Consider the following 19,723-nt stretch of genomic DNA (forward strand, 5'->3'; position numbering starts at 1 on the left):
TCATAGTCAGTTACCTTAAAGTTTGTACAGAAACACTTAACCAAAATTCCAAAGGAGAGCATTCTTAAAATACAGAGGATTTGAAAAGTATTCAGACCCCTTGCTTTTTTGCACACTTTAACAAGTGTGTAACAAGTCCAACATGTGAAACAAGTCCAATTGCCTTGAAGATCGGCTGGTGGGCAAGGTTACAGAATCATGCCTATCTGCACTGTAAATTATGGCCAGCAGAGAGGCCGTGAAGGCACAGTTGATTGACATGTCGGTTTCTAACTGTTACAAGCTCGACTTTGAGAAAACTGTGATGCCAGGCTTAATACCGTTCGGTTTTCTGCCGGCGCATGTTTTACTGTGAACCCAGCCATCAACAATTTTCAGCCATCACAACCGGCTTGGAAGAGCAAGCTGCCCCAGAGGTAGTGTAACACCCTTTCTGTAGTGGGCCTGACGCTTGGATCCACGTTGGGCATGGGCTGCGCCAAGTACTTGGTTGTTGCGGGCATTCTAAACAGCTGGTCATATTGGGGCAGCCCAAGGGTTGCGGTGGGTCCAAAAACATTTTAATTAATTAATAACCATAAAATAAAATATCTTATTCAGATGTACTGTACTACCAGTGTACTATTGTACTAGCGGTTGAGCTATTTATAAATTTCTTTGTTTATGCTTAGAAAAAAACTTTTTAATAGTAAGTAAAAGTCACAAGACACAATTAGTGTGAATTTATAGTAGTAGTATAAAAATTGAAAGTATATAAAATAGGCAAGGTAAGGCAAGGCAGGTTTATTTGTACAAAAAAGTGGTTAAATACTTGTCTTTCCTCTTGTTCAAGCCCATCCCCATCCACACACAACTTTTTTTGCAGCTGCCAGTGGTTCCTTTTTTATTTCACTTACATTGCCATGGTTGATGAAGTTGTGTTTGTAGCTGATGCGCAGAGCCTCTTCCTGCCCTCCAGTGATGTGAACAGCCCAGGAGTTTGTATAAAGCTCTCGACTGGATGTAGATTGTACCACTGCACTCAGGAGGAGCAGGCTGGTTCCGAACTGCAGCAGAAGCCAGCGGACCTCCATGAACAGCACTCCAGTGGGTCTAAATGCTTTACCTCTGTTACTCAGTAAATTCTTTGATTTGGATGACAAAGGTGCCTGGAACCATGTTGCGACCTACAGAGAGAAAAAAAGGATCTAAATATAACAAAGGATTTGGGTTTGAAATAAAGCTTAAACACATGTGACCACGCAGCAAAATGAACAAGCAGCCATTCTGATGTATCAGTATCCATCAGGATAATGTTATAAATGTAACCTTTTATAATACCATACCTGACATATACAACAAATCTAATCAGAAATAAAGGGCCACAAAATTTTGTCATGATTTTGTTCTGGTTTTTTTTTTTTTATCTGCGCACTGGATTAAGCCTGCTTAAGGTAATGAGACTGGTTAAATGAGATTTGGCTTTGCTTTGATCTGCTAAGAGAAACAAAAGAACATCTAAATATGCTTTTAATAATGCTTTTTAGGCAATTTTAGGCAGCATTATCTTAAAGTGCTTGAAATGTTCTTTAACCTTTTATAAATTGCATACAAATAATGAACTACTTAAAAATGCAGCAGATATTGTAAACATCAAACATTAAACACAACAGGCTTGACAAATTATTGATATGTGTACAACTACAAACTCTATAAAAAACCTGGGACATTTTGTGAAACGCAATAAAAGCAATTCTCTGTCTGTTATCTTAAATCTTTATTAATCTGACAAAAGTACAAAGAAATGAAAAAATATAAATAGTTGGGACAGGGCAAAATATATAAGCTACACCACTTTCAAACATTCCACAATAAACAAATTTAAATGTAACAGGTGAGGGTGTCATGATTGGGTATGAAATAATGATCCACCAAAAGCTTAGTCTTTGTAAGCAAAAATGGATTATTGCTTACCACTATGTATAATCTTGTGAAAATCATGTGAAAAATTAGGAAATTCAAAGAAATGTTGTCCATGTAGAGCTAGGCCAGATACCACTGTTGAATGTGCTTGACCTTCCAGTCCTCTGACATGAGAATGCTTGAGAAACAATCATGCTAATGTTATGGGGCCTGAATGTGTTGAGGGTGCCATACACTTTCAGAATTACACTGTGAGGAATGGGTAAAAAGCTGCTGAAACCTCTTTGTATCCTTCTTAATTTTGCCTTTCAAGAGCTTTATTACTTTTGAAAGCATCTTTCCAACCATGATAACTCTGTGTTACCATGCAATACTAGTAGCTAGATTCTCAAGGAACAACTAGAGTATATGTTTACACTTTTGTAGGTTGCTCTAAATAAGAACATTTGCTAAATTATGTACAGTACATTTAAATGCTGTAGAAAATCGTTCATTAAGACCCATAATGCAGTCATTTTGTTATTACAATGATAAGTCTACAATTGTTCAAATGATACTAAAATAATTGATAGATGTCTGTGCAAAATATCAGGTTAAATGCGATGTTCAGTTATAAGTGAAATGACGTCTTTTGTAGCCCTAGGTGCTAGCTGTAGAGGGAGCTGAAGATTTGCCTGATGACAAAGCAGTAAAATGAAACAAGTACCCACATAAACAACTACATCTAGCATGTACTGCTGTCAAATGTATCTTTTTTTACAATTACTGTGAGGTGGCACAGCGGTCTATTACTTCTTTATAATTAGTGCAAAAATCTTTTTTTATTTAATGAAAAGATCTGATTATAAAGTTATATAGCTAACATTACAGTTAACTCAATCAAAAGAACCTGGTGACATCCAACAATCAGTTTTTCTCATATTCATCAAATCATTAAAAAACCCCTAATACCCTGGCAATGGGGCATTGTTATAGAACTGTACAATTAAGCTGATTAAGTGATAAGTCTGAATATATTTGTATTGAATGACTGACATTCAGTTATTTAAAAAAAACAGTATCTCTTCTGTTTTTACTAATACCAATACACTCACTTAATGTGCAGTTCACAATTTTCAACTCTATCTATTGATTTTATTTTCATCCAAATGTAAATGTCAATATGGTCATTGTTGCTAAAGTTAGCCATGGTGGGATCTTTTTTTTCTCTCCATGTTTTTTTTGTTTAAGCCATTTAAAGATATGGTACCTACACAAATTGTTATTCAAAAATTCACACAATTTGAACACTGAAAATAAAACTTTAGAACTTAAGACTTTTAAACATCTGTATCACACTGTATAAAAACCCGAAATATGAAGGCTTAGCAATTTTTGCTTATCATCTCTTCTTCTTGCCCCAGGGAAAGTCTTTGCAGAATCATGATACAGATGAGTTGCTGTTAGATACAAGCACATCTTTAGAGACTTTGCTGAAAATTTTGAATATGAAACAAGCTCAGTGTTTTCCCCAGAGCCCACTGCAAAGTCATACATCCCTCTACAAGACAAAACCCCACAAATAACAGAGACTGGATAACAAGGAGCCCAGGGGCCTGCTTTATTCACTGCTTGAGCCTAATCACAGATAAAGAGAAACATGTACCCAGGAATTTGTGACCGGCTAACAACAACATACATGTATAGACAGATAGAAAGACAGATAAATAAACCCCCTACCCTCCCCACCCCAATAACAAAGGCTGGATAACAAGGAGCCCAAGGGCCTATGTTGTTCTTTGCTTTAGACTAATCGCAGATAAAGAAAAACATGTAACCAGGAAAATGTGATTGGCTAGCATTTTATATATTTGGTGTATGTATCTGTGTATATATGTATTTGCAGATCTACTGTAAACGCAAGGAAATTTGGCAAAAACATAAAGAAGTAGCCTGAGAACAGTTATCGGCCAACCTAAACAAAGACAGCTAAGTACTTCATACACTACATTTATTGCTAAGGCCTACATGCATTTAAATAGTTATGGAAACATGTAAAGAACAACCCAGTGAATCAACAGAAAAACGATCAACAGAAACTGGGCCTTAAACTGGGTCAGTCACTTTCAAAAATCTGCAGCCTTGTAAAATCAAATGCCAAAAGATTTAGGCAGGTTAATAAAACTAGATGGAATTAAAGCAGCTCTGCGAAAGCTATAAGCAGCTAAAAAAAGCTAAATTTAATGTCCCACAACTACTGCCCTTTGTCCAGGATGTCAAGCAGCTTCATCTATATTTGGAAAAAGAACTGATGGAAACACAGAGTGCTTAAGATTAGCCCCACCTAGCACAAGAAACACTCATTAATAAATATTCACTTGAGTCTGGTACAAAGTTCCCTGGTATCCACACGACTGAGAAAACATATTGCCATCACATTCAAGGATTCAATCTGGAGAAAAATGAAGAGGACCAGATGGCAGATTTCTTAGGACATGACATATGTGTCCACAGCTTATATTACAGGCTACCAGAGGAAATGCTTCAGTTTGCTAAATTTAGCAAAATACTTATGGCAATGAAGAGGGGAACTTCCAGCAAAGGCAAAGAGATAGGACACAGTCGAGGTGAAATAAGTCAAAAAACATCTCATGAAATACATCAGCATTTGTCTTATGTGTGCACAATCTAAACCCCATGCCCTTCAAAACAGAACATAAAAAGCTGTTTAATTCTAAGCAGAAACCAAATAACAGCATTGAAAAGAACAAGCTGTCAGTGCTGACACATGTTAAATGAATCTCTATTTCTGTGATCCATTGAAAGTCACCCCTCGACATACCTTAAGCCAAGGCATGCCTTGGATGTCCCAGTGACCCACACAAAAGGGGTCTCCCAGCTATCTGCCTAAGGTATCCCAGTGGCTCACATTTGCTTAACATCCCTAAAAGATAGTATATAGGTCATATGCTCTCTATTTTCAGGTTATGTGGGTGTAAGTGTGTGAGTTTGGGAGTATTAATGAATGTACTTTCTATATTTGGGTTAAGTTATGCTTGCATTTTAGACCACTTAATCATGTTTTCTGGAAAACATATGACTGGGCAAGCACAATTAATCACTTGCACCACGTTGTGCAACCATGCTGAAAATGTGCTCTCACAGTGTGTCTAATGCCACCTGGAAATCAAGACAGGAATGCACCCTGGACAAGGCACCAATTCCTCACTGGTAATTACTCACTCACAAATTCACTTACTTGCTCACACATTTGGGAAATTGAAATACTGTACGATCTGGAGGGGCAAGAGGAACTGTGGAAATCCTACATGGAAGACCATGTTCACTGTCTGTAAAACTCTTTACAGACAGAGCTCAGAGGCAAAGGTCCATCCAGGTCCCCTTCACTCATGTTGTGAGTCTCACTAGACCACACATCTAGTGCCACCCAGTTCAGAATCAGAATCAGAATCAGACTTTATTGGCCAAGTATGCTCACACATACAAGGAATTTGACTTTGATTATACAGATGCTAGCAGTGCACGATAAATACAATAAGGACAGTCTTAAAAACACACACACACACACACAGCGCCTGATGGAAGGCGCTGAAACAGGTTATGGCCAGGGTGAGACGGGTCAATGATGATTTTCCCTGCACGCTTCCTGGTTCTGGAGGCATGCAGGTCCAGCAGTGTGGGCAGCTTTACACCAGTGGTCCTCTCTGCAGACCTGATGATGCGCTGCAGTCTCTTGGTGTCATGTTTGGTGGCTGAGCTGCCCCACACTGTGATGGATGTGGTGATGACAGACTCTATGATGGCTGTGTAGAACTGCACCATCAGCTCTTGGGGTAGGTTGAACTTCCTCAGTTGGTACAGGAAGTACATCCTCTGCTGGGCCCTCTTGATGATGGAGTTGATGTTGCTGTCCCACTTCAGGTCCTTGGAGATTGTTGTGCCCAGGAACTCCACAGCCATCACAGTCCTGTCTAAGATGGTGAGTGCTGGCAGGGTTGGGGGGCTCCTCCTGAAGTCCACGGTCATCTCCACAGTTTTTGCTGTGTTCAGCTCCAGATTGTTCTGACTACTCCAGTGGACAACCTGATCAACCACCCGTCTGTAGGCAGACTCATCACTGATGAGACCAATGACTGTAGTGTCATCTGCGAACATTAGGATTTTAACAGAGGAGTCCATGGAGGTACAGTCATTTGTGTACAGCGAGAAGAGCAGTGGGGAGAGTACACAACCCTGTGGGGCACCCGTGCTGATGGTTCGGGTCCCTGAAGTAAACTTTCTCAGCCTCATCTGCTGTTCTCTGCCAGTAAGGAAGTCAGTTATCCACTGGCAGGTGGAGGCTGGTACGCTGAGTTCAGTCAGTTACAATAATAATCAGGTAAACATCATATAATACAAAACATATGAAATAAAACGGGCAACTGAAATTCATAATCAATGCACCTTAACGCTCAAGGCTTAAATACAGTGGATATTATGACCCTATTAATAAAGGTGGGTGTTCTTAAACAGTTTTATTAACATTAAATTCATCTAAGTCACTCTTTGTGCAAATGTGAACTTCAGTACACACTGAGGTTAATCTGGTCCAAACTTTGCATTTACTGGGCAAGAGTAGTGCTCTTTTAGACATTTTCATGGCAAGTAAAAATGTGCATGGTTAGTGCTTACTTGAGTACTAAAACAGAAGTTAATTTTATCACCTGGGTGCAAGTACAGAAAAGAATCAGAATCTGCATACTAAATAATTTGAAACATCAGCCAAAAAAGATTATCCAGAAATCCAGAACAACTGCATGTTGGTTTTTTTTGCATTTTCAAACAATAAACAAAAAATTTAATGGCAAGAACTAGTTTTTGTAATGTAAAAATATACATTAGCTAGGTTTTAACGGATGAGCTGATACACATGATGTCTGCCAGACATGCTGTGATGAGAGCTGTCAGATTAGTGACTGAGGGAGGAAAGGGCAGGATGCTTTTACGGGTTGAGTACCTTTGTCCGCTTCATTTTGTGGCAGGACGCATAGATTGGCCTGTTGTAGTTCAAAACAAACTATTATTCCTAAAAGCTGCAGCGCTTTTCAGCGTTAATGCATCACACCTAAAATTGGGGCAATTTAAGCAAGCCCCAGAGAGCAGTGTGGTGCTGAGTCATTGTCTTTACTCAGTTGATAAGGTAGCCGCTTTCCCTGCTATTTTCGATGAGATCTCTTCACCCTCGCAGTTTACGCCACTATGTAAACATTGTCTTTCGCTTCCGTGTTCTGGAAGCCATTTGTTATTTCATCAAATCAGTTTTAGTTTAACTTCGGAAGAGTAGCACAGGGACTTCAACTCAGAGTTAGTAGACTGATGAACTGTGTTTGCCCTATCCATGTTTCTATAATTGTGTTTATTTTCTTTTTGGGCCAAGTCAGTTGTTTTAGAGGCTTCCCACTTTCTTCTGATTCTTCCAAGCCTTTGAATTTGGAACCAGAAACACTCTGGTTGTGAGTCTATTTCTGTCATCCTCACCACCACTGTTACAGATACGTTGGTTATCAACGGAATAGGAATGGTACAAAAAGCCACCAAAGAATATAACTTCACCCAAAAGCAGAAGTAAAAATTGGATTGGACCAAGACAAGTTTGACAGGTTTGCATAAAGCAGATATTAAACCTCTATTAGACCTGGTAAAACTGTCCCTCCAGCAAATTTGGTATTGGCACAATGTTTTATTGTTAGTGCTAACATGTATTTGGTTAATATTGTTATGTATGACAATGTAACCTGTGTTTACTAATGGTTACTGTTTGTTTGGGCTTAGATTAATTTAGCATCTTTATGATAAAATTCTGAAACCATATAAATTATGAAATGTGCAGCAAACCCAAGACTTTTAGGGTAAAACAAAAATCATTAGTGTGTTAGTAGATACATCTGGATTAGTTTTTAAATTAGCTCATTTAAACAAAGCTGTATCTAATACGCATAATTATTGTCTGTCAATATGCAATCCTAAAGTAGTAAGGAAAAAAAAAACAGTGCTCTTAGGATTTAAAAGTAATGATGACACTGAGGCAATGTGTCTTTTGGAAAAGTGACAGCAATAACAGCTTAATGTGTTCTTATCTGACACCAGTACACACAGGTTAATGACCTACACATATTTTGTCAGGGTAAGAAGCAAGAATGAAGCAATAGAGCCACGCTCGTATGCACAAAAATGCATTTGTAAGTAAGGTTTGGATATGCACTATTTAATTCCTATAAGAGAAAGTTCATATACACTTTTATGAGATATTTTTTAAATCTCAGTGCGTTGGTGTGAAAACACGATTACTGCACTTTCCCTAGACTTAATACTTAAATGTGTGAAAATGTAGGCAAACATATACACTATATGGCCAAAAGCATGTACACACACCTCCTGATTATTAGGTTCAGGTGTTTTGGCAACATCAATTGCTAAGAGCTGTATTGAATAATTTATATACAATGCATTAGATTTGCACAGTAGTGTGGCAACAGTTTGGAGATGGTCCTTAATGGTACTCATCCAGCATGATGTGCCCCTGTGCTCAAAGCAAGGTCCATAAGAACATGATTTCACTAGTTGATTGTGAAAGTGGGCCACATAACATCCTTCAAACCAGTACTTCTTATCTATCAGTGCATGACCTAAATGGGCCCGAATTTTAACAGATACACTTCAACATTTTGTTAAAAGCTTTTCAAGAGAAGTGGAATCTGTCATAGCCACAAAGCTGCCTTAATGAACAGCTTAATTAAGGTGAATTACACTGAACACAGTTCTGTTTGCAACTACTTATTTATTGTTTTACTCACTACATTATTTTCTGACAAGTCAGTTTATCACATAAGCACACATTAAGAAAAGCATAAAAAATGTATTAAATAAATTAATTTTTTTATTTAAGAGATTTTAATAATTTAAAATAATCACAATGTAAAATGAATAAAATTGATTTCAGAGCATTGGCCAAAGCAGAAAACTAGTTTAAAGATGATTAAGGGCAGCCAGATACAGAACTGCTTTTAAAATTTGTAAGAATTACAATTAGCATAATTACAAAAACAAAAACAACAAAAAATTGTTATGAGGTGGAGAGAAAGGACCCAAAGATGCGGAGATAACGAAAAATTTGTTTATTTAATAAATAATAAAATACAATAAACCAGGTAATAAGGAAAACAGAAAACACTTCGAGGAATCCCGAAGGCAGCCGCTGACGTCATGCAACTGAAAAAGAAACAGAAAAACACAAAGACAAAAAACGGAGACCACGAGACGCGAACCCTAGTCGCTTGCCCCCTGGCTGGATGCTTGCGCGCCATGCCACGACCAGGCTGGGAGTGTAATCGCTCCCGGCGCTTAAGGGGAGAAGCGTGGATTCGCGTGATGGAATAACTCGAGGCTGAAAACGGAGAGGGAAGGAAACACGGGCTTTTACAAGCCCGGGCGACACGGTCCCCAGCACGGATTGCTGGGTAGGGACCGCGTCATTTAGAAAGTCGCGAATGAGGAGGAACGCGGCACGGTCACCAGCCGGCATAGCTGGGAAGGGACCGCGTCCTTCGGGGAGCGCGAGGAGAGAAAAAGTAGCGGTGCTGTCACCAGCAGGAATTGCTGGGAAGTGACCGCATCATTTAAAGAGCGCAACTGAACCGGAACGCGGCACTGTCACCAGCAAGCATTGCTGGGAAGAGGCCGCGACCATCAGGGAGTGCAGAAAGAAAAAACAGCGGCGCTGTCACCAGCAGACATTGCTGGGAAGGGGCCGCATCATTTGGGAGCGCTAGGAGAAAAAGGCAACGGCGCTGTCACCAGCAGGCATTGCTGGGAGGGGGCCAAGCCATTCAGAGAGCGCCAAAGATAAAAGGCAGCGCGCGGATTCGAACCGGGGTCTCACCGGCTGTAGCGCGGCTCCATACCAGTGAGCCCATAGCGCCGCGATGAGCCCGGAGATCCGGAAGCGCTTTGAATGGCTGCGGTGTGTGGATTGCAGCGCTAGCGTTAACCGGTAGCTAACCGGCGAACGGGGAAAGCAACGGGAACCAAACAAACTGCAGCGCGAGGACTGCACAAAATCGCACCAAGATTATCTTAGCCAAAAATCTAAACCTACTTTACCTCGGCCTTACGACCTACTCACCCAACCGCTATACAGCGCCTGGGGAACCGACTCAGTCCTAGCCAAAAGCAAAAACGAACATAAAAGGGCACCGCAGTGCCAAACAAACCAAAAGAAAGAAAAAGCTAAACAAGCAGGAAGAACAGAAGGTGCGACGCCTGCAGCTCGGCGCCATCCCCTTAAATAAGCGCGTTCGCCCTAACGAGCTGGCCAGGTATTTAAAGCCAGACTCGTTTCAGCTCTGTAAGGCCTGTGGCGTCAGGGAAAGGTGGTAAATTCCACTGACACCACAGAGCCTAACAAAAATAACATTTTAAAGCAGAATTTTGAGTGAGGTGCTTAAAATTTCTCCCTTTTTCTGCTATTATGTTAAATTACAGTATTTATTTGTAATTAGTACTTGGGTAAATATATTGGTAATGCAGGTAAAAAAACAATCGTTACACTTAAGTAAACATCAATTGTTATTAAATATCTAGAGATGGAGATTCAAGAGAATCTACATTCATACCTGTCAAGTTTTGGATTTAAAAATAAGGGAAATTTTCCGCCGCGCGCTTCGAGCCGTCCCACCAGCTCAACCGAGGTTCAGTATCCATTACATTTTAAGACAGGTTTACAAGAAATCTAAAATAACCACCTGTGAACCACTTACAAACTACAATTAGATGATCAGAATCTGATAGGCCTACCTTTGTTGACACTGAAATGCTGTGGACATTCCTACATATGTAATTCTTATAATACAGCCTAAATGAAAACACAAAAGGGAATTGAAGCACATTTATTTATTTTATATATTTTCAGCATATATAAACATTGCTTGTCTTAAAGTAAAACACATTTTATTTTCTTCTCCTCTTTAGAAAGGTAAATTCGATGTCCCATTTCTCTAGATATTTACATGCAGTCTTTACTTTTTTGGCAGGAATGCCCTCTCTCTCCTTGCATCCATCCATCTCTCCCTGTTCCAGGTTTGTTCCCGCTGTCCGCACTAACCTCGCGAGAACTGCCATTTGCAGCAGCCTGGGTGGCAGTTCTCGCGAGGTTAGTGACATTTCAGTTTGGAGAGGCACATGAATGTTTTTTAAAATTATAATATAATACGGGAAATTTACGGGAAAATACTAATACGGGAGGACGGCGGGAAAGAGGGGTAAAATACGGTAGTTTCCCGGCCAAAACGGGAGACTTGACAGGTATGTACATTAAATTTTTCCTCAGTCATACATGACTGTGTATACTGAGTAATGTACTGACACAGCCACAAGCACACACACCGATTTTATCTGCACATGCCTGCCTATTTTTTTCTAAAGGACATAAAGGGTAATAAATACATTTTAAAGGGTTATAAATAAATCCCAAATGTCTGTTTGTAGTAGAGGTTTATGATACGCTGTAATTGGAATGTCTTCTGCTGAATGACAGAAACATATATTTTTTTAAATTGCCTATCAGCAGTTGATTTATTATTATTATTTTCAAGGTGAAATATCACCATCTATATTCATTTACAACCATTGAATTTGCCAGCCATCAACAAACCCATTAAATTATAAAAAATATGTGTGCTTCCATTTTTTACAGCAAACAACATGACATCAAAAAGGCACACGTGATTTTTGATGCAGGAATTTGTTTGAGCTGGCAGTTTATATTATGTATAGTGCTGGACAATAATTCAATATCGATATATATCGCGATAGAAAATGTTTCAATAACGGTGATATGATTTTTAAACAAATTCGATCGACATGCATACATCAGTGCGTGATGACGTACGCCACAGGCACGAAGCCAGTGCTCAGCGTTACCGCTCTGATTACACTCCGCTACAACACGGTGGATATTAGCGGCAAAATGCGTTCAACAGCTGTGAGTGAACGAGCATCCACAGTTAAAAAAGAAGCAGTAGAAATAGTTGATAAGAAAGGACTCTTTTTTTCTGTATTTTTTAAGCACAACATCTGCTGCAGCAAATTCTGCAGCAACTCTTAAGTACTTTTTATATTCTTTATCCTGGTTGAGCACTTTTGTTCGAAAATGTTTATATACAAATAATAATTAAAGGATTAAAGTTAGTTAAGACCAGAGGTGGAAAGTAACGAATTACATTTACTCGCGTTACTGTAATTGAGTGTACTTTTTTGTTTTTTGTGTACTTATACTTTTTAAAGTAGATTTCACAGCCTGTAATTTTACTTTTACTTAAGTATGTTTTGTATTAAGAATTGTAATTCGCTACATTTTAAATAAGATCCGTTACTGAGTAAAATAATAAACGCTAAAGAAATCGCGTCTGGGAAACTGCTGCAGTGAATTCTGCGACGGGGAGTCGGATCTTTTGTCTCGGTTCCTTTAAAAGAGCCGTATATATACATAACGACTCCCAGAAGCGCGAATCGATTCCTTTATTTCAGTTTAAAGGGCCGTTCAATAGATTCCAATAATTCTACGACACATCACTAGTGGTTATACAGTTTAAAAAAGTTTTATGGGACTAAAATGACACATTACACACCGCTAAATGTTTTAAATGTTGTATCAACACGAGAGGGAGTGCGTTATCGCGAATAACATCACCTTCGGTTCGTGCCTGCGACAAAATCACAGCCGTGATGTTATTCGCGATAACACACGACCTCGTGTGTTCTCGACGCAAGATCGATCTTTTAAATACGCCCCTTTTTACGGTGCACACGGAAATCTGTTACCCCCTTTAATTTCGCGTGACCAGCCAGTGTTTTTTCATGCAACGAGATCTGACCTGCACATCAGTTCAGCATGGCAGAAGCTCAAGTTATGACCACTACACAACTTTTTGCACTGATTTTCGCTTGGCGACGGGTCGGTGCTGGATTCGGGAGGAACTCGGTGTTCGCTCTGCGATCAAAACTCGGCTCTCAATCAATGTGAGAAACAGCGAGGGGAACCAGTAACGCTGTGTGAAAAAAAGGACCGGAGCAAGAGTTTAAGAGAAAAATTACTGTGTACTAAGGGCAAGGCCAAAATAACTATGGTGAATGGCTTCGATCCCTCAATCCCTCAGATGGCACTGTATTAAAAACTGGCATGCATTTAAAAAAAATATCCACTTGGGCTTGGAAATACTTTGGAAAACCCTTCTCAGTAAACACAGTTCATCAGTGCATCTGCAAATGCAAGTTAAGACTCCATTATGCAAAGCAGAAGTCATATATCAACAACATCCAGAAACACTGCCAACTTCTCTGGGTTCAAGCTCAGCCAGGATGGACTGAGGCAAAGTGGAAATGTGTGCTGTCGTCCGATAGTCCTGATCTTTTAAATAGTTTTACAAAATAATGGATGTTGTGTTTGCAGGTTAAAGAGGCAAAGAACCATCCCAACTGTTGTCAATGTGATACATCCATTTCTGCATTTCTGGCCTGATGTTTGTGTGATGGACCGATCTCAGCACTGCAATGACACTAATATGTAAATATCATGGTAGTCTGTGTTGCTCTTATATGCAGCTTTTTACATTATTTCACTTTTTTTCCCAAAGTGACTTACAGTTGTGACCAAATACAATGAAAGAAATAGAGGGTTACAGGCCGTGTTTACTGGCCTAACAGTAGTGGGGCTAGAACCAGTACCCTTCTGGTCAACAGTCCAATACCATAGCTGTTAAGCTAACACTAGATGTTAAAACACTGCTGCACCAGATACACCCCTACTAGTAAAACACACACTACCATGCCATTACTGCAGTGCTGAGAATGGTCCATACTAGATACCTAATACAGTGCTTGGCAAGTATATATTTTAGTCTTAGCATTTCCAAAAGAGTGAATTAAAATTCTGAATCGGGTGGACAGCCTAAAGATAAGTATGGGTACAGAAGCTGCTTCATTTTTACATTATGGTCATGCTAATGACAAAAATGGTCATACTACCAAGTTGCTAATATCTATTTTAAACAGTCCTATATTTGTTCCTGCAAGTTATACTAATTTGTGTGATCTTACAAAACATATACAGTACATGGCCACTTTTTAATGTAGGTTTTCATATACCTATTGCTAACGGATACAGAATAGATTAAATGCTATGTGGCAGCAGTTTCAGAAGCTTCTTTACCGTTTAGCTTGACTATTCCCCAGTACACAAAGCAAGGTCCTTAAAGACATCTTTTGACAAATTTAGTGTAAAGGAACTTTCGTGACCTGTCCTTAACCCTGCTGAGCACATTTGGTATGAATTGGAATGCTGATGGTGAGCCTGTTCTTGTCAACCAACATCAGTGTCTGACCTCACAAACAGTCTTTTGACTAAATTCAGACACATTCACACAGAAAAACTCCACATTCACTCCAGAGGAGTGAAGACTCTTAAAGCTGATAAGCGGGTCTAACAACATATTACTAGCTATGGGAATTGGATGTTTAACAATCTCATGGTCTGTTGTCCACATTATTTTGGCCATCAGAGTTTCATTTACAAAATCTTCTGCATTAATGATTGGACATTTTTAAACTTTGTTGTTGTGGAGAAACTTGTAGAACATTTATATTCTGGGATTTAGGCTTCTCCGGGTGATTTTTTGTCAAAAGATTTGTCACGCTGGATTAGTTTGGAAGGTCTTACAAACTCAGGGACTTCCCTTTCAGTATTTCTGGAAGGAATCAACTTTTTCTCAAAAAGCTTATTAATTATCCTGTATTAAATAAAATAACCTCCTGTAACCTAACATCACATGCCTCTTTTCCATAATCACCCTTTACACTTTCTTTGACAGTTGGACATAAACATGTTTTGCTAAATATCTTGTGCCTTAGTTGCTTAAATAAAATATATTCTTTCCAATATACATTCCTTTTTTTATATTTGTAGGTCTGGCTTCATGTTTAAAGTAAAAGTAAGGTTTATTTGACTCTTATTTTTAACCCAATACTAATCACTACATGGAGACATAGGCTGTTGAAATTAACATTTCATTGTCAGATGAGGTCTGGGAGGAAAGCCTGCCCAGAATTTCATGTCAAGTCTCACCAAGTCAACACTACACAATTTTAGCCCAGATTTTCCACTCACTAAAATGTTTTGGGGATCACCAACACTTGCGTCAGCTTGGGGGCAAATCAGTCTTCACTCGGGGCTTGAAAATCGCTATGTGTGAACTGTTCATAGACGCGATCCGAGAGGCTCGCCGATCACTTGCAGACCCACAAAAATTTCTAGCATACTAAGTATTTGGACATGTCAGCCACTTCAAATCCTGTAGTGTAAAAGATATGGAGTGAAAGAAAACCTGGGGGTGTTGTATAAACATCAACAAGCATGGCTACATCAAAATATAGTTTCTATCAGAATACATCATCATACACACAAGGTTTACAGTACAGTGGGACAGTACAGTACCTTGTAACTCAACGCCCCCTAAACTCAAAATCTTTGAAACACAACGCCCTTCGTCAAGAAATTTGTACCCTTAAACTCAACGTTTCCCTTAAACTCAATGTATTTGCTACTGCTGCTTTGCTCAGCGCTCAGCTTGAGCGGTGCAGTAAAACGTCATGCAAACATGAGACAAATCTGCATTTGTGTGGAATAACAGTAAAATTTACTCTGAAAGCTCCACATGTATCTGTGTTTGTTTAAACTTGTGTTACAGCTTGGGGTGCTGAGAAAATGTGAGAATCAGCTTTTCTGAGAGAATCTAAAATGCTCATTATTAAAAAAAATCATGTAACTTAATGTTACGACATAGAAACACTAAACCTCTCTTAATTATTACTGCTTATATGTTCTCTCCACTAATTAGGAAGCATAACAATAAATAAGTAAAGGTAAAGTGCAGGTTTTATTATATTTTTTATTTTTAACTGTTTGCATTTGTATTTCAGTGTTTTTATGTTATACTTTTGTTATTTTCAGTGTAAAAGTGTCAAAAACAACCCCATTATTTTACATTAGCCTAAAATATATGCAGTTCTACAAGACCATGGAACTCATTAACAGGCTTCGCACACATCCTAATGGGAAACAATACCTTTTAAACTCAACGCCACTCCCAGAACCAACTGACGAGTTTCAAGGTACCACTGTATTTGTAACCCTATTGCCCATGCCAAACCATAATACCTACATTTTCATTGCAAAAAAAATATGTATTTACCTCTAACTCTGCAGAACAGACAATCACTGCTGGCCTTCAACCACATCTTTTTCTTTTTCCTTATTGCTTTTTTGCTGCATATCAGCGCACAAACAACATGGATTATTTCTTGCAAGGTTAAAATCCTGTCTCACTAACAAACCCTACTCATAACAAAGTGTGGTTTGAGAGACCAGATATACCTGTCTACGATTTCTCCTGGGTAAAAATTGTGTAATGTGTGACCCCCTATCACCGAGCAGTCATGTGTGCAAACCACGACGACTTAAAGACTCTCTTTAGATCAGGTTGCAAAGTGTGACCAGTACAGCGATCGGACGGCTTTGAAGATCGTGTAGTGTCTCATCGATTCAACTACTTCATCCTGGCCAGGGTAGCAATATGTCTGGCACCACTCACAAAAGGTGGGCAGAGAAACACTCCCTGAACAGGGAGATAATTAATCACAGGGCAATCCACCCTTGCAGGACTTTATCAGGGAACAAGTCAATGACTAGCAACCCACTGTTGTTCTGCAACAATAGAACTAAATTAGGCTTTGAAAGTTGATGCAAAGAATCGTACGTGTTATACATTTCAGTGAATACTTGCATGGCCCCCTTTACTTTTAAAAATAGTACAGTTTTTATAAAAAGGCACTTGGAAACTGGTGGAAACTCTGACAGGGAAAGGTTTGGAAGACCTAAAGAACAAGCAGCAACAGAAGTATCTGAGAGTCAACAGTTTATGTTATAGGCAGTTTCAAGTACAGCTTAACACTGGTGGAAATAAGGAAGCCTCTCATTCAACTGTTAAAGGAAGACTTTGAGCTGCAGGTTTGACAGGTCAAGTGCTAAGATGACAAAAAAAGAAAACAAGGTTTGTCTGCATCATATACTTCCACCAGTTGACTACTGATGACCTGGAGAAGGTTTTATGAAAAACATAAAAATTGTCTGCTTCAATTCATCAAGCAGAGTTTCCATACACATACAGTTCAAAAAATCATTGTCACTTAACACAGTCTATCACTGCATAAAGTAATGTGCATAAGATGTACCACAGATGAAAAAGATTGTTACAAACAAAAAGGCAAAAAAAACAGCATCTGTGATGGAATGGTGGTCCATAAATGTCTATGGCATGGATGATCTGTGAAGGTACCATTGATGAAGAGGCTTGTATTTGTAATTTGGAAAGATGTATGCTGTCATCAGGACAACATCTTTTCCCCAAAAAACCCATGTCTATTTCAACAGAATGCCAGGCCTTTTTTTGCACAAGTTACAAAAGCATAGACATAGTACAGTGCATGTGCTTGACTGGCCTGCCTGGCAACCACGGACTGTTGACAGCTCACGTCTCAAATATACAGCAAAAAAACAATCCCTCTTGCAAAACTGCAACAATTGGTATCTTCAATTCCCAAACAATTAAAAAGTATAATCAAAAGTAAGGATAATGTGAACCAGTGGTAAACATGCCTTTGTCCCAGCATCAATTTTTGAATTTGTTTACTTTTAACAAACAGAATTAAGGTCGTCGTTGAAAACACTGAAAACCTTGTCTTTGTCCATTTGTCTCTTGAATAACATCTCAATGGAATTACCAAATTACAGATTTCAGTTTTTATTGTATTGTTAGAAAGTGTCCCAAGTTTTCTGGAAATGGGGTTTGTATTAAAAAATATATAAACATATGGTTTTCTAAAACATTTAACCAGTAGTATATAAATTTCATTTATTTATGATGTGGTTGGCCCTTTGTTTTAAAAGATGACTACCTGAGATAACTGTTGTGGTGCATATAAATACATCCAACATTATTATACCGTATTATTGTATCACTGACAGTATTTTGTATGGTGTATCTTGTATAGTTTTAGTTTAAAAAACGGTTAAAATAAAAGAAATCAAAGCTTGAAATGCATATCAGTCATTACAAAAGCAAATTAAATTGCAAAAACATCACCTTACAAAGGCTAAAACTCACTTATATGAAACATAATGTTTTTATAAAAATGTGTATAAGACATTTGGTGCTGCTTAGCTAGTTTTAGTAGACAATTTAATGTAACAAATATGCCAGGCTTTATATGTAAGCTTGTTATTAGACTTTATTTTAATCATGCAACATCTTGTTATAATGTATTTATTTGTTTATTAGGATTTTAACGTCATGTTGTACACACTTTGGTTGCATTCATGACAGGACAGGTAGATTAATCAGTTCAAGTTTTTAATGTCAAACATAGTCATGGACTTCATTTCACCTTATTTGCACGTCTTTAGACTGTGCAAACTGAGGAAACCGGAGCTCCCGGAGGAAACCCACACAGACGGACATGGGGAGAACATGCAAACTCCACACAGAAAGAACCAGGACCACTCCATCTGGGAATCGAACTCAGGACCTTCTTGCTGTGAGGTGACAGTGCTACCCACCATGCCACCTGCCACACTCTTGTTATAAAGATGTTGCAAAATGTATTCACCAGCATTATGCCTACTTACGTTTAGGTTATAAGTGATATTACAATATTCACTTTATCTGTATCATGGTGTGAGAGAATTCAACTTATAAGACTCATTGTGGCAGCATAAAGTAGGAGATACATGATTTAATGGAAAATATAGCTAAAACATGTCCCTTGCTTAACAAAGACACGAGTATGTACTTAGTCTGGCTTTTTCTGTTTTTCTCATGGATTTTTGAGTAAATATAATGCAATTCAAATGTTCTTCTTATTGTTCTTTAAATATAACGTTAACTGAAGTTACTGTTCCGTATACAGCTGAGGTAAAACTGTTTTATAGTCTGAAGTTTAACTTCCAATTTTCCACAGCTTATTTAAAATAAACAGCACAATAAAAAAACATAGCACAATAAATTGACTTTGTGTAGGAAATGCCCTACAAGCTTTAAATAAACTGAATAAACTTCAAATGTCTCTGGAAACTCACCAAATGTCATCCAAACGCTGGTCCGAAATCCTTTGTCAGGGAAATTCTGGGGTCAGTCAGGTGTAGATTATTTTAAGCGTTCGTGTTAAAACAATAAAGCTATCCGAACTCCCAAAACAACAAACTAACGGTTAACCGTCGGCTACTGTTTTTATATCCGAGTGCTCGATTTTAAATTCCAACGGTCACAAATTCTACCGCACGCGCCTTCATTGTTGTGAGTGAGTGAGTGAGCATCCACGCGCTCGAACAACAGACCGCTACTACACCTGCAGCGCCGGCAGCCGTGATGGAGCTGTCATTCCGTTATTCAGCACACAGCGCTCCAGCTCCGGAGCACTTCTGCCTCTTATAAACCCAAACTCTCATTCATCAAGGGCTGGATGTTTCGTGCGCGTGCGTACCGTCCCTCCTGTCCACGCGAGCGGTCCAACAGAACCGCAACAATGTGGATGAAACTTTCGTCAGTGTTTACTCCTCTCCAGTCCCGTATATACACTCTGCTTTACGGACCCCTACTCATTTTTAATATGATAATAGTCACGTTACACATGACATGATCTCTGACTAGAAATTAACACTACAAGCTCAGCCGCA

At 38.8% G+C, this 19,723-nt stretch overlaps 1 protein-coding gene across 3 annotated transcripts in view; it reads right to left on the minus strand.

Annotated features, from left to right (window-relative positions):
• Window positions 1-19,432, minus strand: part of furinb (furin (paired basic amino acid cleaving enzyme) b) — a 195,222-nt gene extending 175,790 nt beyond the window's left edge. For all 3 annotated transcript variants that reach the window (XM_062991282.1, XM_062991274.1, XM_062991264.1), the window contains exons 1-2: window positions 19,127-19,432; window positions 897-1,166 (exon numbers count right to left, since the gene is read on the minus strand). In XM_062991282.1, coding sequence (XP_062847352.1) covers window positions 897-1,073 — 177 coding nt within the window. In that variant the 5' untranslated portion in view covers window positions 1,074-1,166; window positions 19,127-19,432. The remainder of the gene's footprint in view (window positions 1-896; window positions 1,167-19,126) is intronic.
• Window positions 19,433-19,723: the final 291 nt, after the last annotated feature.

Source organism: Trichomycterus rosablanca, chromosome 1 (genome assembly GCF_030014385.1).
Source record: "Trichomycterus rosablanca isolate fTriRos1 chromosome 1, fTriRos1.hap1, whole genome shotgun sequence".
Lineage (NCBI taxonomy): Eukaryota > Metazoa > Chordata > Actinopteri > Siluriformes > Trichomycteridae > Trichomycterus > Trichomycterus rosablanca.